At 40.3% G+C, this 22,556-nt stretch overlaps 1 protein-coding gene across 1 annotated transcript in view; it reads left to right on the plus strand.

The window, feature by feature from the left end:
* Positions 1–789: 789 nt before the first annotated feature.
* Positions 790–22,556, plus strand: part of ext1b (exostosin glycosyltransferase 1b) — a 72,316-nt gene continuing 50,549 nt past the window's right edge. The window contains exon 1 of the mRNA XM_046834408.1: positions 790–4,228. Within this exon, the coding sequence (XP_046690364.1) occupies positions 3,279–4,228 (950 nt within the window). The 5' untranslated portion in view covers positions 790–3,278. The remainder of the gene's footprint in view (positions 4,229–22,556) is intronic.

Consider the following 22,556-nt stretch of genomic DNA (forward strand, 5'->3'; position numbering starts at 1 on the left):
TCCTGTACCTGCTCCGTATCACTGCACCCAGGATTCTCTGGGAATGCAATGTGTTACATCATCTCATGTGGCCTTATCAGGCTGTGAATCAGGGTCTGCTAGAGGACTCTCAAAGGTTGTTTTGTCTCTCACTGATCTTAGAACTCTCTGCACCCATGATGTACCTCCTTCAGACAAGAGTATTTGTTTACAGCGGCCTGAATTTGAGGGTTTTTATCGCTGGTTGAGACGCTGTGTGTGGAAAAGGAAGTGCTTTAGCACAGGGACGCTTATCTGCAACAGGGAACAAAAGCAAGTTCTGTAGGTAATCCGCCTTTCTAACAACATCAAGCTGCTATGGTTTATTCAGTTACTGTCCACCACTTAAAAAAAATAAAGAAATCTTGAGAAAAATTGAAAGCTGTGGTTAGGTATGATTGATAATGATCATTATTAAGTCATTATAATGACATTTATTGGCCAGCTCCAGCCAGCAGGGTGGCTGTGGTGTAAATGAGCAGCAGCTAGTAAGGGAGTGATGCAGAGAACTCATCTGAACTATTTATGAAGAAATAAACGTTTTTATTCAATTATGTATCGAGTCGATTTCAATTAATACAGTGTGCATTGCCAGGACTTTCTCCATACTGACCAAATCCAATGTTGGCCAACATCACAAGCAACTGTTAAACTTTTCTAAAAAGAAATGTTCACTTATCCGTGAATGATGAAATACAATCATTTATTTTCGGAAAACATCATTTAAATGCACAAGGCAAGATGGCACAGCGGGTAGTGTTGCCATCTCACAGCTCCAGGGTCTCCAGTTTGATCCTGAGTTTGAGTTACTGTGAAATTCACATGATTTTTTTCTCGGTTTTCCTCTCACATCCTCTCGAAAAACATGTATGTAGGTGGCTTAGTGATGCTAATTCACCCCTAGGTGTAAATACCTGTGCGTGTTGTTCTGCGATGAACTTCCAATCCAGGTTAATAAACAGGATAAAGTGTTTGAGCAATATCGTGTATCATGGTCGCTGTTTTTTATGTTTTATCTTTCTGTTAAGTGATATATACTGCACAGAATATCCTCAAAGTCTCCTTCAGGTAGTCCATAGGGGACTACGTATGAAATCATCATGGCAGTTGTGTCTTTATCAGTGGATGTTTGGGGAGGTTCGCATTTTGTTTGTTCCAAAACACCTCCAGACTTTTTGAACTCATTAAGAATTTTTCCAGCAGTGTCATGCATGACATGCTTGCCATATTCCCCATTATAGTCTATTGCAACCAAGCGACACTTTCCCAATCCAGCTGTGAGAATGATTTCAATCCTTTTTTTTTTGTCAACAAGGTTTAGCACTAAAAAGACATTTTTGCTAAACATAAAAATATTATCGTATGTAGGAAGACTTTTTCGACACCCTGTGGCTTTTTACCTGCATGTAGCCTCGGGTTACTGTGCTTTTATGCTTGCTTTTAACCCCAGGGTAGGATGTTTCAAATTTAGAAATGACATTTTTGTTCAGGGTGATGAGATCCAGTTCTGAAGATGGGTTAGCATCTCTTTTTTCATTTTACCACCAACATTCTGGTGCGCATTGTGCGGTGTTCAAATGTTATGACCATATGATTAGCAACAGACCTACAATTAAGAAAATTAACGACATGTATTTCATATAATTTGCTTGGTACAGTCACAGAAACCAGCCGTATTGTGGTTGAAAAATTTAAGGGGGAAAAAAACAGTCGAATGTTGATAGAAAACAGATCAAGAGGAGACAGTATTATTTTTTAGTTACAATCAGATCAGTCTGTGGTCAGCACAAACTGGTTGGCACAGTCAAAAAAAAGCGGGCACTCAAGGAACTTATTTAGCGGTGGTTGGTGTCACCACAAACGTGCAGACAAATCGGGATGTTAAGCCAAAGCGCAGGAATGTAGTGTGAAAGGTCAAATTATGAATAACCGCGATGTATTGTTATACCTCCGTAAAGCAAAAGCAGGGTGAAGCGAGGTAACCTGGGGTTCTATTTATATTTACAGCATTTGGCAGACACTCTAATTCAGAGCGACTTGTGGTTATCTCATTCATACAAGTTGAGCAGTTGAGGCTTAAGAGCCTTGCACAAGGGCCAAACAAATGTCAGCTGGTTGGTGCTGGGATTAGAACTCATGACCTTCTAGGGACTCGTTCAGATATGATGTGAAAAAGTGAATGAATATGACGTGATTTATTTAAAAAAAATAATAAAATTCGTTTTCGTCCACATTCTTGTTCAGCTCTAGTTTTGTTGTTATATTAAGCTTAGGGCATGTCAACTGTTTAATCCGCCTTACGCACTTTACGTAGCTCGTCTATTACATGTATACTCCGGTAATGAATGGGTGTGCGCAAAAGCTCCGCCTCTTCCGGTGGTCACACGGTCCAATGAGAGCGCACCATGCAGCGCGATGGGACGTAACGTAAAGCCGCCGTCGTGTCGGGATTGGAATGTAAGAGAGTAACAATCGGAACAAGTGAGCAAATGGTGATTATGAACACGGGACTGAGCAGCTCGGGTTTTCACGGCATATTTCCCGAGAAACAGAGAAAACAGGCAGCGATACAAGGCGCAAAGTGTTTTGATTTATTTATTGTATTTCCCTCTGCCTCCGTGCTGGAGATCTCATGAAAGGATTTACTTCTTGCGCCTGATTGTCTGAAGAAAAGGAGAGGAATGAGTAGAATGAGAGAATCGTGCGCTCAGAATGAAGTGACCTCCGGTTTTCCCAGTATGTGAAGGAATTAATAAGTGATCGGAGCGCTAAACTGGGATCATCCAGGTGGGAAAATAATTATCTTCTACTGTGTGAGTGGACTTTACCATTATCACCATTATCATCCTGATCATCATCTTCTGGGATTAAAGGTAACCGAGTGCGCTGCGAGCCTCTGATGGAAGTTCAGAGATAGCGACTTGAGGTCCGTGTAAATCTGGTGTGGGTTTTTTTTGGATGGTAGAAGTAAAACCGCTCAGCAGGTTTGTTTACAGCCCACTCCGATATGTGGCGCGCTGAAATGCTCCTTCTGCTCAGCTGTGGGAGAGTGCGGGAATAGCCGGTAAAGTCGCCCACATGCGCTGGATCAGCGGCTCGGCACGGGATCGGTATCCGAAGCAGAGGGAAGCTCAGGCGGCTCGGGAATCCTGGGAGGCTGGAAGATGGCGGAGCGGCGTGGCAGTAGCTGCAGGCGGTGAGAGCCGCCAAACTTCGAGATTTGTTCGCAGACGTTCGCAGGGCCCCGGCTCTCAGGACCCATGCAGGCCAAAAAGCGCTACCTGGTTTCGCTGCTCACCGGCGCCTTCCTGCTCCTGCTCTTCTACTTCGCGGGAGTCCCGGTGTCCCCGGGTGGAAAGAGCCGGCATGAGCGCAGCAGCCGCCACGACCACCGCCGCTCCGAGCAGCCGTGGCCGCACTTCTCCGACCCTTTAAACTCGTTCAGCCCGCGGGACCAAAGCGACACGGATGAGTACAACATCCACACGTCTCCCCGGCAGAAGCGGGACGTGCACGCCAGCGTGTATAAAGGAAAACGCTGCCGCATGGACTCGTGCTTCGACTTCTCGCTGTGTCGCCGGAACGGCTTCAAGGTCTACGTGTACCCGCAGCAGAAAGGCGAGAAGATCTCCGAGAGCTACCAGAACATTTTGGCTACGATCGAGACGTCCCGATTTTACACGTCCGACCCCGCGCAGGCGTGTGTCTTCGTGCTCAGCTTGGACACTTTGGACCGGGACCAGCTCTCCCCGCATTATGTGCACAACCTCCGAGCCAAGGTTCAGAGTTTGCCGCTGTGGAACGACGGCAGGAACCACCTGATCTTCAACTTGTATTCGGGCACCTGGCCAGACTACACGGAGGACCTGGGGTTTGACATTGGCCAGGCCATGTTAGCCAAGGCCAGCATCAGCACTGAGACCTTTCGGCCACGTTTTGACGTGTCCATCCCGCTTTTCCCCAAGGAGCACCCAAAAACTGGTGGTGAGAGGGGCTTCCTCAAATACAACACTATCCCACCTTTTCGGAAGTACATGCTTGTGTTCAAGGGCAAGCGATATCTCACTGGGATTGGCTCAGACACCCGGAACGCTTTGTATCATGTTCATAATGCAGAAGATGTGGTTCTTCTGACCACATGTAAACACGGAAAAGACTGGCAGAAGCACAAGGATGCCCGGTGTGATCGGGACAACGCAGAGTATGACAAGTAAGTGGTGGATGGTGACTTGTCCCAATGCAGGATGGAACCCTGGGATGGTTACACATTCCCATCGCTTTCCTGTGGGCCTGTGCAAGCTTCTGAAAATGTTAAGAATTTAGTCCAGGGCCTGAGGGGGTGGTGGTGGTGGGTTTCATCTTCGTCCTTTGACACATTACACATTTAAGTTATTTTGAAGGTCTACTAGGAATTCAGGGTGTTTCAAAAGTTTCAATACATAGGGGAAATTAACACTTTTTTTTCCAATTCACACTTTATTTGCAATACATCCTCTTCACGTCTTCCAATCTGGTTATTAACACATCTGGAGTTAACGCACGTAATCGCATGTCCATCGCAGCCTTTTAAAAGGTTCCTGGTTCAGCCATGAGAAGCGTTCAATACGTTCTTCCCAGCATCTGAATATACCATCACCTGAGTATGAAACATTTTGTCCAAAGTGTTAATTATAGGGACACCTTGCAGATCAAAACAGCTGGAACTGTTTCTGTAATTAACACATTCTGTGGTTTGGTAGAACCCATTTTATCACACGTTCTTTCCAAAGCTTATTGAATAAACATCCATTAGCAAGTGAAAGCAACGGTACACTGCACATTACATCTTGTTTAAAATCTCAAGGCGAGCAGTATTCGAACAGAGCTGTAAAAGTGCAAGCGTTTCTACGGATTCGAATTCACTTTTAGTGCCTATTGACGTGGTGGGAAATAATCCTTGAATGCTTAGAGTAGGTCCTTTAAGGACCCTTGGTCTCTTACTTATTCCTCTGGCTAAATCACTCCGGCCACTTTTTCACGTCTTTCGACTGAAGGAATTTCTCTTCTCATATTTCACTCTCTTCTCCCGGCTCCTGATGCGGCAACTAAAGTTGGATATGCTTGGACATGTTTCATTAACTTGAGAAATGAGCAATGTTAATATCTTATGGAGGGAGAACTGGTATTTACTCTCTCTTTTTTAATACAGTGCACCCAAAAACTTATAAAGCCTTCATAACTGTGAAACAAATTGTGCCATTATTCTGATAAACATTTGCTGCAGTTAGGAATGTAAGCACGTGTTGTTTTTAGCAGGTTTAATGTGGCCTGCTGTCAGAGTGAGGGTCCGGAAATATTCTTTTTTTTGTGCTTTCTGCGTGTTGAGCCGCTTTATTCACAAACCTGGTGTTTGTTAAAAGCCATTGAATGCTGAACATGTATTAAATCCGTACCGAGTTCATAGTTCATATTCATCACCGAAATCATGCTTCAGAGTTCTCTCACTTCATGCCGAGTGTGTCATCGCACCTGGGCTAGGTTGCTGCTCGTCCTCCCACTTGTGCTTAGCCATGGCACTAATGTGCAGGGATATTTTTGGCATCAAAACCTTACCTCCCATGGCACTGCAGAGGTGCTGCTCAGCAGGACACACTGATGTTAATTGGTGTGTGTGCGTCTGCATATGTGTGTAGGGAACAGCTGGTGGGAACATGAGCAAGCTGATCCAAGCAGAAATGCAGCGTCTGATATGGTTTTGCATGTTTTTACTGCCGCTTTTTATTTATTTATTTATTTTTGTGGAGAACTGGTGAAGGGGAACTGGTGGAGTTGATGAAATTAGCGAATTATTTCTGACTCTTATCCTCCCGATGCTTTCATTTGACTGTATTCTTAATTAATGTGCTGCACATTCAACCCAATATAAATCCACTTGCCAACGTTAAACCCCTCATCTATTCGGTTTGTGGTTTCAGGTGTTTGGAGCTGGTACAAAATTTCACACACAACCTTAGTAGAAGGGCTAAAGTCGGAGTTGGCTCATCTACAGTGAGAACTGTCCCAACATTTTGACCAGCTGACTGTTTTCCCAGTGTCTCATTTCGAACAGTATGCTGCACACTACTACAAATAACCTCGAGTATTACATGCATTATGTCACTCACAGTGGTTTCAGTGGTGAATCCAGCATGGGGTAGCTGCCAGTTGGTACTTCTTCCAAAACACAAAGCACCGCTGGCACTTAGGCCTTCTGAGAATTGCGATCAATCTCAGACTTTTTCCATGACCAGAGTTGTAATGGTTTTAAGCAATGCTTCAACTCCATTATCTTTTGCATAGCACTATCGCTAGGCAGGCTACAATTCAGATCAACCTCTGCCCTGCTTATTTTGATGTATTGGTGGTCCAGCTGTGTGTCTACCACACATGTTGTAGAAATCTGGTGCTGGAGGCCAAATCCCTCCATTTACCAAGCTGCAATAGGTCTCCAGTGCCATGCATTAGTAAACAATGGAATCATTCAGATCATTCAAAGGCTCACATTGGCCACTTCCTAAGCTCAGAAAAGCACCGAAATCCTAACCATCTCAATGTGATTTGTGGAAGTTGTCAAATTGAGCAGCTACAGATGGAGGAAATGATTATAAATCCTTCGTCCATGCTGGATATTCAATCTGGCTGCTCGTTCCATCTTTCTCTTGAAACCATTTTCTTCAGCTCAACAGATCACGTTTCCTGGAAAGTGAATCGTTGTGCAGACGTGGACTGATATTTGTAGTGTAGAGGTCCAAGAAAAGGAACTCAGAAAAAGCTGTTTAATAGTTAACTAGGTTAAAGTTAACCATAGTTGTTCTCCTCTGATGGTTCAGTGGTGGTGCTTCCGGCCAGTCGAGTATGACTATCGTATAGCTCTGGTAAGCTAGCCCCCTCACCCCCACCCCCACCTAATGGTGCATTTCGATCACGCTTTGTCATGTCAACCACTTCTGACAAGGCAAGTTAAAATTCCTTCTGATCATCTTGTGAAGAGGAAGAGAAAGTGTTTGAGTATCAGTTGCCCATGGCTATGTTTGATGTTAATTTGCAAGAATTATTTGGTGGAGTGCTCTGTTCTCGATTCCCTACTCTGCACACTTTGTTTTAGAATTGCTATCTTTCCCTTTGTGTGTAGGGAGCCATGGGTGTGTGTGTTTATTATTCTTTTACAAGCGCATTTTATGCCAGTCTTTTGATCATGAATAAAAATAAAAGCACTCTGTGGTTACTTGTGCTTTTAGGACAGTGTTGATTGTACCGAGATTAACAAGAATGTTCGTGAAGAATTGTCAAAATTCAGTGTGTACCAGAGGCACGGTCCTCTACTGCTTCTGTTATTTGTTTCTGCATGGTTATTGCATTAATAAATAGTGTGTGTGTGTGTGTGTGTGTGTGTGTGTGTGTGTGTGTGTGTGTGTGTGTGTGTGTGTGTGTGTGTAAAATGCTAATGTGGAGCTAATTAGCCCAAATAGTGTTTTGCTTAATTACTGATGGTTGATTATATATTTCTGTGTATAATGTGGTGTGACTGCTTTATCTTAATCAGTGTATCTTTTTTTAATTGTGTCTGTGTGTGTGAGAGAGAGAGAGAGAGAGAGAGAGAGAGAGAGAGAGAGAGAGTATGTACAAGTGTAGCTTCACTTTAGTCCTATAAATGATATAAGTATTTATAAATCACTTCAATAGATTTCTCTAGACAGATCGAGGCATACACAAGATCTCATTCTGTATACTTTATCATATTGCGCGTTTGTGTTTGAATAGCTGGCACTAGCCCTCGTTGTGATGTTTGTGTGCGTTCTGTCTCGTGCTCATCCACATTCAAGGGGATTATCCTGTTGACATTCCCCTGAGGCAGAAATGATGAGGACAAAATCCCTGACTCAAAGTGCTCGATGTCTGCAGAAATATAATTTGTAAGATCACAGTTTTATTTCCTTAATCCCACCCAACCTATCCGGTAACTACTTGTTGAGGTACTGAACCGATTCTCTGCCGCTAATTGGTACCGCTGTAACCGCACCTTGAACCAAGTTCAGAATTTTTTAGAAATATGACCCACTTTGGTGTTTTAATATACCACAGTGCTGAATGTGAACTGCACAAGATGCTAAATTGTAACGTCATACATGAATCTCACTGCTCTGCTTTGGAACGTATTCATTATTCCTCACCATTAATTGTCGCTATTATAAAACACGCATTTTATTCCCCCCGTTTCCCGGTGGAATGTGGAAATTATGTAAAATTATATCCTAGCTATGTCAGGTATGCACTGCATAGCTTTCAGTATGAAGCTGAAGACTCTGTGAGAAAAGCATCTTGTGAGCACATAATGGTTGTTTGAGTCTGAGGGAAAGCCTGAAGTGTTCTTTTTAGAAAAAGCAGTCATCACTGTGTCTTGGCATGCATGTTTCTCCACTTTCTAGGTTTCTACCAAGTTAGCCGGATGTTGCATTTTGCTTATTGAATATGACTCTTTGAGATGACAAAAAAATAACTATCTGCAGCCAGCGAAATTCAGACCTCTGTCTCCTATAGGCATGGCTGGATTTGACTGACTGCTAGCGTATTGAAACAGTGTCCACCATAAGGAGCAGCAGTTAAGTTTACAAGGTTTAGAAGACTTTATTAAAGTGCCTTTTTTCGTTTTCGTGGCCTGCCACGTACCCCTTGATGCTCATATGTGGAATATAAAGTGGTAAAAGTCATTCTGAAACAAGTGGCAGGCAGGCAATTGGCTTTTCCCTTTGAAAAGTCCTTTACAATGCCAGACTGTTGATTAGCTCCCAATTGAGGACTCTTCTGAGAGGAGAATTTCCTTGCTGTGTCTTTGAGATCAAAGGACTCGTAAGGACATTTGTGTGGAAATTGTTTGTGCCATGTTACTTGAAAGGCATGTGTCAAGAGGACCGCTGGCTCACCAAAATACTGTTGGTCAAATACTCCAGTCAAGTAAACGGAGGAAAGAGGTATTTACATTCCGGTCACGATTTGATGAGCTTTATGATGATGACTGCACAGAACTAGTTTGATTTTAAAATATTTTAAATTCTACTTGAACAATGTTTGAAAAGGCTTCTTCTCTTAATCAATCCAATACATGTACAAATCAAAATACTCAAAAATGCTCCAAATGATGGTTTAACATTGTTAATTATGACGTTTGATAACATCCGATTCGGAATTATTTCTCTGGTGTATTTGTTTACAAAGTGTCCGACATTGGGACATAATAAATAATTGAAACCTAACGAGCCCAGTAGCAGAAATGGAGCTCCAAAGTCAGTTAAAATGACAGTCTTTGCCTATTAAAGAGTCTTTGTTCTGTTATGTTATAACTTCACAAGTGCAGATCTCGCAGCCTCAATCTGAGAGAACGGGATCACATGACCAGCATGCCATTTATATATTTTAACTTGATGGGTTCTGCAGTTTGGAACGTCTGGTGTTCAGACAGTGCAGTTTGCATTTGATGCATTATTAATTTTAATGGGTCGCATATTTCCACAATGCACATCACAATTTTCATCATAAAGGGTATTGCGCTGCAACTTGTCACAATATTTCATTACACCTCGGAGAGATAATGCTTTCAAAAGCCATTTTACCAGTCTAATTTCCTGAGCGCTTGTTTATTTATTTAGCTGTGCTTGGGAATCATGAATCATAGCCTTATGAGAGTGAGCATGTTTCTCCTTACATCCATTTAATACTCAATAAAATAGTAATAACCTATTTATAGTTTTAGTTTAATAGAAGAAGAAGAATCGTGTGAATCCGACCAGTGTTGCAGTGACATTAGGTAGTCGAATTCTGGCCTCTATTTGGTCCTGACCGATCTTTTTGTGCCGGTTCGGGTTTTCTCCAAATTGTAAACAAGGATTCCAGGTTTCACTTAAACAAGCCTCTTTCTCGTTGCTGATGTCAGGAAGCCGTACATGTTATTTTCTTTACTTAAGCGGTGCTTAGTGTTTGATGGATTTTGTGGGATTATGAGGGCTGAGGGATATAGGATGTAGAAAGTAAACAGCGCTCCATATTTGCTCTCTTTACGTGTGCTAGCTTTTTTGTTTGGCTAGTTGATTGGCTGGAGTTGGTTTTGGGATTCGAACGAGGCGTTGCCCGAACGCCTCATCACACTGTTCCTATTTCCGCCATGTATTTTTTTCTCACAGCTTTTAGACGTCACTTAACTCAGGCTCAACATAGCCTTCTATTGCATGAACTCTGTGAAGCAAATCAAGCGGGGACAAGACTTCACGTCTGCCTTACTGTGAAGCGAAGGTGGGGAGCATTGTAAACAGCCCAAAGGGCCGTTTTTCAACGTCCGCTTCACTACAATTCATCACCCTTTAGGAGCTCTGTCCATTACTGTCAGTTTCTCAACTTGCAGACTGCAAAAATAATAGAATCAGTGTACTGCTGGAGCATTTTGGAGCATACAGTGCATTTTAAAAGTATTATTGACCGAAGAATGCGAGGGTATATTTGTGTAAGCTGGGGAGGGGGCTGTGTGTGTTAAAAGAAATAAAAAATAAATAAATAAAGAGCGTTTTGTTCAAGTCCTGGCTAATCAAGTGGCTTGTGCTATTTTATGACTTGATTTGACTTCCTCTTCTGAGAAATGTGTCCCTCTCTCTCTCTCTCTCTCTCTCTCTCTTTTTTTTTTTTCTTTCTCTCTTTTTCCCCCCAGGCACCGAGGGCCTCCTTTGTGCCAAAGTTTGCTCAGATTCTTTTAGAGCCTGTGCCTTGTTGACACCATGCCCCCCTCGTTTCTCAATCCCAGCACCCACCTCGTCTTTCAAAGCTCAAAGAGAAGCTATTACAGCCCTCCCCTCCTGCCTGAATTTCCCACATACCCTTCAGAGCTTCTTTTGCTTATCTCCCAGTCAGAGACTAAATTCTGATTTCGTTTTGCTTTTGAGCCCTGGACAGCAATTCCACTGATCCTCATTTTTCAGATTCCGCTCCGTTTAATGGTTCAGTGTCTGAGCAATGGTTGGTAGAAGGGTAGAAAGATTTTTGGTGGGACTGTATGGTGGTGGGGTTTGCATAGTGGGCCCAAAGTAATTTTTTTCCCCCTCAATCTTTGGTGTTAATCATCTTTGCCAGAAGAGCATGAAATCTATTATTATTATTATTGATGAACATGGAGTTCAACAGGTGGGTTTAAAATGGCTAAAGGTTTCTAAACTGGACCTGGTTTCTGAGATTAGGTTGATGGACAGCATGTTGGTGAAAGAACTTATCCCCCCCCAAAAATGCACAAAGTTTTAGAAGTGTTTAGAAGTTAAATATCAGTAAACAAAAGTTTTGCAATTGTTGGAAGTGAGTCAAGATTATTATTTTTTTTCTAATATTGCCGGTTTCCTTAGGTTGTGTATTTATTCATTACTTGGCAGGAATTCACTCTTTAAAAAAACTTTTATTTGCTTATTGGAAAATTTCCAAACATCTAATGATATGATTCTTTTTTCTCTTTCTGCTAAGGAGGAATGTTTCTATACAGTTGAGGTTATTACATTTTTACAAGTTACAAGACATTTTTATATACATTTTTAAGGGGATTACTTTTTTTTTTTTTTTTTTCAGAATTAACCTAGGGTTAATGACCTATATAACTTTTCATTTGTTAGAGTGAATACTGTGGTATATTTAGCATAAAAGAATTTGCCGAGTGGTTTTGTCTTTACTGACTCCTGAATCCTTCTGATTGATGTTGACCTCTGCTTGAATTTTTATGATTCTTTGTTTTGAGCAAATAATTAGATCCAACACGCAGTCAGATGCCGGTTTGCTCAGTACCTCGTTCATTTTTCGCTCACAAAAAATGTCATATGATTTCTTTCCTAATACTCATTCTTCTTGAACGAACATCACTACTTTAGGGTCACCAGTGTCTTGATAGATTTCTTTAATTTTTAAGCCACTCTTTTATTGACTAAAATCTATTAGATTTTGACACCTTATAGATTTTTTCACCTGCTGTAATGAATACCCCTGCATATCTGAGACTGAGGTTCAGTGATGTTTCCAGGTCAGTCAGTGTCCCTGTGTTTTCATCAAAATAAACATTTGGCATCAGAATGTGGGAATATAGGGCTGTCAGTGTTATGTTCTGCCTCGCTATCAAACACACAAAGCAGACTCGTGGCCTTGCCAAGAACTGATGATCCAGTTTTATATTATGTTACATTTGTCTAGAGATGCAGTGTCTTGACCTTGTGCAATCATGTTGCTTTTGAGGTGAAGTTGCAACTTGTATTTCCTAGCTTAAAATTAGTCAAAGCCACAGAAAACTCAACGTTAGCTGAAACTTCAAATGGTCAACATGAGGTTGTCTTCTGACTACCTGCCTAATGGAGTGATGTCAAATCAACATGGCTGCTCACAGTGAACAATGTGATTAGTGGTTAGTATGACCAGTGTAATTCATTTGACCAAGAACTGTTTTGAAAAGGTCATTCTCAACATTTCTAGCTTTTTCCTATGTAATGTTAATAGTTTAGATGGCTTGCTTGTTGCTAAGTTACCTGATGCTTGTTGTGGTACTACAGTAGAACAGGTGTCCATATTTTGTCCCCCACTTTGCACATTGAGCACCTCAAAGTTTGAAATGGTTATCAAAATGCTAATTCCTCTTTGCTAGGTACAATGAGCGCAGCATAAATTGCTGTATGAACATGTTTTAGTCGAATTTTGAATTTTCGAAAGCTCTTTTAGTTTTTTTGTGTTATTGACCTGGTTCTTTGTTTGCTAAGTGATTATATCCTGGATGCGTTTCCATGTCAAACTCCATCTCCCGTCGCTCCATGGAAATCCGTTGCGCTTCAGCAGTTTGCTTTTCCTGGTGCTTCTTGTTTGGCCAAGTGTTCGAGCTACTTTAAATGTAGCCCGTGATGTGGAACCCTGGCAGCAATGCAGCTGAATTATTCAACAGCTGTGTTTTATTCATTTAGACTTGCAATATTGTACAGCATGTCCACTCATACAGTCAGGTACTCTGGCTTTTGTTTTCTGCTTTGTGGCTTCATTGTTTGAATTTCAGCTGGGCTTTAACACGCGATTTGTAAACTTGTCTTAAGGGTCAGATTTTCTCATAAATATTTGACTTGAGCTGACTTGCAATAATACTTTAAATGTAATATTCAACTGCTCTTAATGAGGAGTTTCCATTTGTATAGTCTCAGAAAGCTCAAGATAGTGTTATGGTTATGTGTAATTATTTCTTCCAGCAGCAGTTTCTCCAGCCTAGAGCAGAGCTTTCCTTTTTTTTTTTTTTTTTTTTTTCTTTTCCCCTCCTCCTCAGTGCCCCATCATAGGCCAAGTTGGCCCAAATGCTGAAGCAAGTCTTTGAGCTTGTTTAATGGTTTACTGGCTGTATTAGGTGGTTTGCCACTAGGAATGAGAAACTGCTACTGATTAATTAAGCAGAGGTTCACTAATGAGTCTGCAAATCCAACCATGATTATAGCTTCTTCTTAGAAAAAAAAGTATTCATTTTTTTGGTTTAGGCTCTTTCTGATTGACGTTTAATCATCTGAGGAAAACATTTGCCAGGTGATATCACTATCACTGACTTAGAACAATGTCGTCGTTATTAGATATACTGTTTGTTCTACTTGAAAGATACAGTAACTGCAGTATCACTCTGCTTTACTTAATTGCTTTTAACTCATTGAGTTTAACAAATTATAAAATCATTAACTAGTTCATTGGGCAAAAATATCTAAGCTTTTGTTGTTTTTACCCAGTTGCTTGTTTTGGTTGCCTGGAAACCTAGCAGTAAAAAATGAATTGGTTCAGTAAGTAGGATTAAAAAAAGAAAACATTTTTATCACATTAATATTACAAGTGTTAAAATTCTTTACTGTTGTAATTGAATTTGTCAAAATCTGGTTAAAACTCAAACTTTATATTTTACTTATTGGGTTACTTTGACAAATGTTTTAACAAGACCTCTATTTTTATTTGAATGATTGCAGATGATTCATTTTAGTTCTAAAAGTTGGTGTGCATGCACTTATACCATTAGGGTGCCTCATCTGTTTTCATGGAAATAAAGTAGTATCAATGTCAAATTAAAAAAAATCCTTTGAGAAAATGAACTGAATAAAGAATGTAAAATGCTCGTAAAATTTGCCTGCATGTTTTATGACAGTAAGTCTTAATTCCATTAAATCGTTCCATAAAATACTTCGATGAATATGCTTTTATGTTGTAAATGGTTACTACACATCTCATGAGTAAATTGATACTGAGGTATGATATGTATGTAAAAAAAAAAAAAAAAAAATTCTAGTAATTTGAATATAATAAATGATGGTAGCTATTCAAAAGCATTATTATGGGGGTGAAATATGGTTCTAAAAATATTAAGTCTAAGATAAATCTTTAGCATAGAATAGATCATGTCTTGTTGGATGTGTATAGTGACGCAAATGATGCGACTCCCGCTATAGTTACTGAATTAATGTTTGTAAAGTAAATTATATTTAAACTGCTTACCAAACTGAAAGGATATTTGGTCCTTCAGTATATCCTGTAGTGTTTGTTTATTAAATCCGCTTGTCCTGTGAGTTAAAACTAATAGTTCAGATGTGATTGCCTCAGATTCTCATGATGGCCACTTCTCCACACCACTGTACATTTGTTTGTAATAAAGTTTTGGGTTTTTGTCTCTGGGAATCACCTGGTTCTTTTTTAAAAGGCAACAACTTTCTTGCTTTACAAGAAACTCTAGATGTGATCACTGTTCTTCTCTACTGTACATTTAGAAACTAGAGAGAAGCATGACTCATTTGCATGTTAGAAACTTTGGCCAGTTTTTGATGGAAAGTTTGGAAAATGTTCCCCTGATCTGCTCACTGCTTCCTTTTTTTTTTTTAGATTGTTTCATTCCATATCTGATCTGTAGTGAATGTAATTCGCTATGAGAATAAGGTATAGAAGATCACTTGCAGCTTGTCCTGGAGTGTTGGACTTTATTTCTTTAATATTTCATATCTCTGAAGCTTTTTTAAGCATGACTTACAGCCATCTAGTAGCTGCTTTTGCAGGAGCTGTCTCCTGTCTGCCAGTGATTGACAGGCCGTATGTGTGCTTATCATAAGTGTGTTCAGTCACCTCGACAGCTTGTTGACGATGTTAGCAGCTATAGATGCTGATCTGGAACTAGTCACGGCTTTGTACCCTGAATATCAATAGACAACTGATGTAAAAAAAAAATATATATATATATATAGATATATAGATATATAGATATATAGATATATAGATAGATATATAGATATATAGATATATATAGATATATAGATTGTGAAATGTCCTGAAGATATTGTTCTGTTCAGATTTAAGTGCAGCGATACAGAGTCATCTCAATCTTAAAGGGTGTAATTTACCACTTGCAGATTGTGATCTGTACGAGGGGAACGAACAGCAGGAGAATAGGAAACACTCCATCTTAATCAAGCTGGCATTCTCTTCCATAGTAATTTGTGCCTCGGCTTATCTGCCTCGCAAAAGGATCCTCTTGATTGCTGATGGTGGTATATTAAAGATTCAGGTTACAGACCTATTGGGGTGAATTATGCTTTAAAGAAGAATGGTGCTAGACCTTCTACCTTCCTGCAAGTCAGTTAGTGCAATTATGAGCAGGACCAGAACACAAAGGGTCTGAAGTACCTTTTAAATGATTTGCATGCTACCTCAAGCTGCGGAATGTATTCTACATGTATAAACCTATTAGAAAACAAATGCCTAAACTTTCTTTCAGCTTCTTCCATCAGGGGTCGCCACAGCAGATCATCCGCATGTTTGATTTGGCACGTTTTTACGCTGGATGCCCTTCCTAATGCAACCCTCCCCATTTATCCGGGCTTGGGACCGGCACTAAGAGTGGCTGGGGTTGGTTCCCTAACTGGGGATCGAACCTGGGCCGCAGCGGTGAGAGCGCCGCATCCTAACCACTAGACCACCAAAAAACAAATGCTTAAGATGGTCAGGAATTGGCACTGAAGGCTAAGGGGTTAAAACATGTTTGCCATTGTACTTATCTTTTTTTAACAGACTATATGGCTAAAAGTATGTGGACACCTGATAGTTATATATTTGAACATCACAGGTTTATTTCGTTGTTTTTCTTGAAGGGCCTTCTACTAGACTTTGGAACATGGCTGTGGGAACATGAGATGATTCAGACTCGAGAGTAGGGCTGAAAACGATTCCTCGAGTAATTCGAATACAAAAAAATCATTGAGGCAAATATTTTGTTTCCCCACCGACCATTATTACTGACGCACCACCCAAACTCTGGCCTGCTCTGGACGGGTAAAGACAGAATACCCTGCAGAAAAAAAAAGGAGAACATTTCAGACCAAATAAAATGACAAAGTTTGGGAACATTTGAAACGAAATCATTAAACACCGTACAGTGTACAGTACTTAGGAGCGTTAGCAGGATCAAGCACTGATGTCATTCAGGAAAGTTTGGTGCGCACTCGGTGTTCCAGTTCATCCAAAAGGTGTTCAGTGGAGTTGAGGTCAGAGCTCTGTGTAAGGACACTTAAATTCTTACAATGCGATCATCTCAGTCCAGTGCTACACAGGATTTGCATTCCTTACGCTAATGATGGAACAGGTTTCAGTTCCACTGAAGGGAAATTCTAATGCTACAGCATTCAGAGATATTCAATACCATTGATGTTTTTCCAACCTTTAGAAAACAGTTTGTGGAATAACCCACATATAGTAATGGTCAGCAAAACTGCAAAGACTTTAGGGAAGAGTGCCAAGTTGGCTATTTAGTTATCTAATCTATGAGTCAGGTGATGTGGTTGGGTTGGTTGTTATGGCTCAAGCAAAGCCTTATAATCTCACTTAATATTTTTTGTGACTACTATTAAAATTTTTATTTCCTGCTTTGTCCAGGCTGAATCTCAATATAAAGCAGTTAATCAGCACTAAAGAGAGACTATCTTGACCACATGCCAGCATGTCACTTTCCATTGAGTCCACACACCTGAGACAGGGATTAGACAGGGATTCTGTTCCCTGAAGAAGAAGCACTTAATTATGAGCTGCACCGTGAGCCAAGGGAATGTACTCGGTGACCTGCAGACCTTCATTATAGGAAGCAAAAGGGACTGGCTGGAGTTCAGGAGTTCAACACCCTGTCCTCTAATGACATTGACAAGCTCAACACTTGTTCTGTCATCGTCTTGCTGTCTTGCACTAGTTTTCTTTAAAATGTCCCTTTCACTGTGGAGGCTGTGCCTGTGAATGAGATTATGTAGCAGAAAGGACCTGCTGCTCCCAGTGAAAGGCTGAATGTGAGATGAAATTGTCAAGCACTGGACTTGAAGAACACCATTCGATGCTGTAATTTAGCACGTATGTGAATTACTTGCTGACTGACTGCTGGCGTTTTCAGACTGCTGGCTCTCGAACAGCTTTCGCTGATTTCTACTTCAGACCTAGCGGATGTAAAGCTGTGTGGCGTGGGATATGTGTGACTGGACAGTTCCTCAGGGACCCATTGGGTATTGCATTTATCGAGTGGATCTTGTCAGTGGAAACATGTGAGTCAGCAAAAACGAAGAAAAGGGAATCTGCTCCCAAAATAAATAGGCAATGGAGCAGTAGTTGGCGAGAGAAGCAGCTGTCCCAAACTCAGTCGAGTGTACAGACTTTTATGTCAAGGCATACAGCTCACTTCGGTTCCCTTTCTCTCACATGCTCTTCAGATCATGTAACTTTTTTGACCAGGGCCTCCAGAAAAACCCATCTGCATGTCATCTGTGCAAATTGCTCTCGCCTCTCCTCCCTCAGCTCAGAAACCTTGGGAGGTAGCCAGCACCGTGGTTGCCAAATTGCTCCCAATCCCCTGCTCTTCGAAATGTGTCATTAAAGACTTTTTAGCTATGAGGTAATGTTCCTTTAGCTCACTTTAACTGCAAAGCTAAGATGAGCTGGTAGGTGAAATCGTTCAATGCCAAGATGCTCGCGAACGGGAATTAGTCTCGCGATTTTTCTGTGTAGCTGTGGGCAAGTGGCTGTGTAATTACACACTGGCTTCATTAGCAGCTCAGACCGGGGGCTTTAATGAAAGGAAACGAAAGGCTCAGGCAGGCGAGCTGGCGCGGTTATTGTGCCGGAGCATCGGGTACAGCGAGGGAACGCTACAGCACAATGGCATCCATCATGGCTCTGAAACAGATTTTCCATGCCAAGCCACTGCCATTATGCCCTCCTACCGGATTGCAGCACAAAAGCTGTCTAGCTATAGGAAAAAAAAGGGGGGGGGAGCCACGGTGAAGGCCTTTCTTAGCCCCTATGCACTTTATTTGTTACATTGTGCTCTGAAGAGCGCTTGGCAGGCTCTTGCCTCATTGCTGAGATTGTGGGAGGGATGAAAAGTCTAGCTTTTTCCCTTGTCTTTTTTTTCCCCACCTCCTTCTGTTAATCCAACCTTTTTAGAGTGGCCACCAATGGCACCATCAACTGATTTTGAGAAAGCCGTCCTGTCCGTCACTCTGCTGGAAAATCTATCCACTGTGACAGGAAATGAAAGTCGTGTCACCGGGTTGGCGCCGCAGCTGTAGCGTATAGCTTAGACCAGTGCCAGTAAGGGGGGTATAGCTCTTCCTAATTCTGTCTGTCCTCTGGGAATGCTGCAGTCTCTTTCTTCTACAACACATTTTGATTTATTCAGTCTAGAACTGAATCTAGGTCTAGGTTAAGTTTGACTTGAATTATCAAGTGGTTAGTACTGGTCTACATTTACTCTCTTTTTGATTTGCTGTCACATTTCAGTTTTCAGTGTACACTAATGTATTTATGTAACACTAAAGTCAGTATAGGAGGCAATAAAAAATACATATTTTAATGTATAACCTCTTATTGTTATTGTTCCTGTAGTAAATAGCACTGAAAGCAAAAGAAAGACTATTTAGTTCATGTAAACTTGTATTATCAACTAAGCATGATTTGCATCTAGTACTTAAACATAGACAAGCTGTATTTTTATTTAGCATGTTTTTGTTTTTCACGTGTAAAAAAAATTAATAAATTAAATAAAATCCTTCCAGAAATACAAAATGGGCCATCTGGCATCACCAAAAAAAACTAACACAGTAAAGCTCATTTGAATCTGTTATTAAATCACACATGATATGCATGCCTGTTGTGAACATGGCAGTGTCGCGCTCTGCTCAGTGTACCGGCATCCAAGCTGGAAGCATAAGGAGCTTGAGACTGCACAAAAAACACACTGTTGGCTGAATTGTTTTTTTGGGCCATGCAGCATTCATTGCTTGTGTGTAAAAATAAAAGCACCATCTTAGGACCATCTCCCATCATTCCTACACACATTTCTAAAACTAACACTTCGAGTTGATTGCGTTGCCTGGGAGATGCTGTTATGAACTATTATAGGATTTGACGTGCCAACACTACCACAGGGAAAAATAGGAATGATTGGGTTTTTATACATACACACAAATGTATAAATATACATTATACATACATACATACATACACACACACTGTATAATATATACACTGTATAGTGTGTGTGTGTGTGTGTGTGTGTGTGTATATATGTGTGTGTAATATATATATATACGCACACACACATTTTATCCTTTTATTTAGTTCATATCTGTGTATTTTTACATTTCATCTTTGTGAATTTTTTTATGATGTTCTCAAGTCTTTCATGGAGGATTTTTTTATTGTGCTTGTGAAATGTACATTTGAAGAAAAATAGATTCATGCAGTTTAGATGCTGTAAGTATTTTTTTTTTTGTATATGCAATGTTCTACACTCTGCCTAATTATATAACATACTTTCAACCTTTGCACTATGTAGTACTTCAGGTGACCTCATTGACTGCAAAGAAGAAGAAAAAAATTAGTTGTCTTGGGAACAGAAATCCCAAGGTGTGTAGCTAAAATGTAAAAAAAAAAAGATACAGTGGCTGTGAGTGTGTCTTGAATTTTTCATCAAATACATATTTGTAATCATGGCCATGTAGCTACATGTGTGGAAAGTATGTCATGCATCAGTGTGCGTGATAACGGTTACGATTAGTGTACACAGTCGCCGCAAATATATTTTAGCAATTAGTAAAGCAAAACTGCATACAAAGCACCCTGCCAGACTTCCTTTCTACATGTTCATGTAAATTATTACTTAAAGGTTTCAATTGTACAGGAAGTGAAAGTGAATGCTGATGAGAGGAATATTCTTGAATTATATGCACTAAATGTGAAGTCTTACTTGCACACTAAATATAACTATTTAATCTAACCACTTTTTTGTATTTTGTATTTTTATTTATTTTTTCCCTCACAAGTCATTGGGGAAAATGTGAGAAACAAGACATTATGTAAGTTAAGGGTCATAGGATTTTTTTCTATTTATGTTCTGCACAAAAACACTACAACTTTTCATCGATCAGATGCGTTTTGGTCATGTTCAATCAAGCAATTCAGTCCCCATCTTCTTTGCCAACACCAGGCAGCCTTTATGAACATTTTGAAAAACAGTTGGCAGGGTGCTTATCAGTTCAGTTTGCTTCTCAGCCTTCGTGGCAGGAGGCATAGTGCATTAACTCAAGTGATTGATTTGCTCGCTCCTGGTTACCTGCTTAAAATGTCCCGTTTGACAAGAGCAAATTACAGCCTACCTTATAAAATCCAGAGATATGAAGGTAACGTGTAATTTTCTACACTACTTTCAGAATATGTTACAATAACAATGAGTGTTCCTGATTTTCTGGCATGGCGTTCTTGTCTTTGTGGTTGCTTGTCTGCTAAATTACACAACTACAAGTGTATCAAGGTGATTCTCTGGCTGAAGGCTTAGGGATCCTCACTTACTTGAAAACTTCATTTGTATTAGGGATGTTTGTATTTGCTGATACTGGCCTGGAACAGAAAAAATGTATTGCCTAAGGTTTTACATGGTAAAACCTGATCCACTGACTTGACAACACCTTGAAAACATAAAACAATGTGAAGATGTCAGTATCAGGTTTCACTCAGGATTTTAACAAAACTTTCACATAGTGGAATTGGTTGAATAAGACTTTAGAGCCGACAGCACCTGAGCGATTCCAGGTGACTCAATCTACATAAATTATTTGCGTTTCGACTCTAAGCCATGACATGGTGCAACTGATTTCTAGATGTAAACAGTTAAACTGAACTGTGGGACACGTACTGAGATACAGGATAGAGCTGTACTACAACATATAGAATAAAGTGGGGTGATGTTACACAAAGTGTTTAAGCATTATTTATTAGTTATATCAGTATATTTAGTTGTACACTAGTAGGAAAGTATTTTCACCCATATGTGGTTCTTCCCCAAAATGTTACCACAAAGTTGGAAAATGGTGTAGAATGTTGACCCAAACCTGTTTCAGCATGACACTGCCCCCGTGCACAAAGTGAGCTCCAAGGAAACAGTTTACGTTGGTTGGAGTGGAAGATCTTAAATGGTCCGCTCTAGAGCTCTAATCTCAACATCTTCTGAACACCTACGAGATGATTAGGAACCCTGACTGCACCCTCAGGTCTCAGCTCTTGACCTGGCTTTGCTAACACCCTTGGAACTGAATGAGCACAAATCTCTACAACTACACTTTAAAATCAAGTGGAACATCCTTCCAGAAGAGTGGAGGTTATTAATCCAAATGGAATGTTCAATAATTACAACCAAATCTTATGATCAGGGGTCCACAGTTTTTTGTCCATGTAGTGGATCTACATCTATTATATCTACTAGTTGTATGCATACATCTCTGACCCATAAATTAAAGTTTTATTAGTACTATTTTATCTCTGCACACTTTTTCAGTTTCATGATTTATCTCCAGTATAAGTTCATCTAAGCCACGCCCAATTTCACAGTGATTGAAATTTAGCAATTGGATTAAAAGGTGTAAAAGCACTCTAATGCTACTATCAAATTAATTTGTATCGATTTCTGCTTCATGAACATAAATGTCAATGCAGCAGGTTGAACAGCTTTACAGTATTGTATGTTATTATAGCCTTTATATTAATAATGTATATCTGATGAGCATGCCAGAGACCATGATGGCAAGGAAAACCTTTGACGTGATATGAGTGAATGCTTTTCTACAACTAGGCACTATATAGTCTAATAGTACAATTTTGTAAGCAGGAGATTTTTATTAGTTTTAAAATGAAGTCTATTTTGTTGGTTATCAACTGATGAAGACTTGAGTGCTATTCAGGGGCATTGCCACAATAAATCTATCATACCAATTGTAGTCCTGAAGCTGTCGTTGGAAATCTGTTTAGCATTTGCAGTCCAAGGCCAACTTCATGATTTCTAAGTGGTACAGTCCCTGGTAATGTTGTGACTCCTTTTTTTTTTTTTTATTCCTAGTTGACAAACTCTTTAAAAGCCACTGACCTCTTGTATTAAAGGGCACATAAAAAGCTGGAGGTTTGCTATCGAGCCGCATTGTAACCCTCTCTTCAGC

Source organism: Silurus meridionalis, chromosome 22 (genome assembly GCF_014805685.1).
Source record: "Silurus meridionalis isolate SWU-2019-XX chromosome 22, ASM1480568v1, whole genome shotgun sequence".
NCBI classification, from domain to species: Eukaryota; Metazoa; Chordata; class Actinopteri; order Siluriformes; family Siluridae; genus Silurus; species Silurus meridionalis.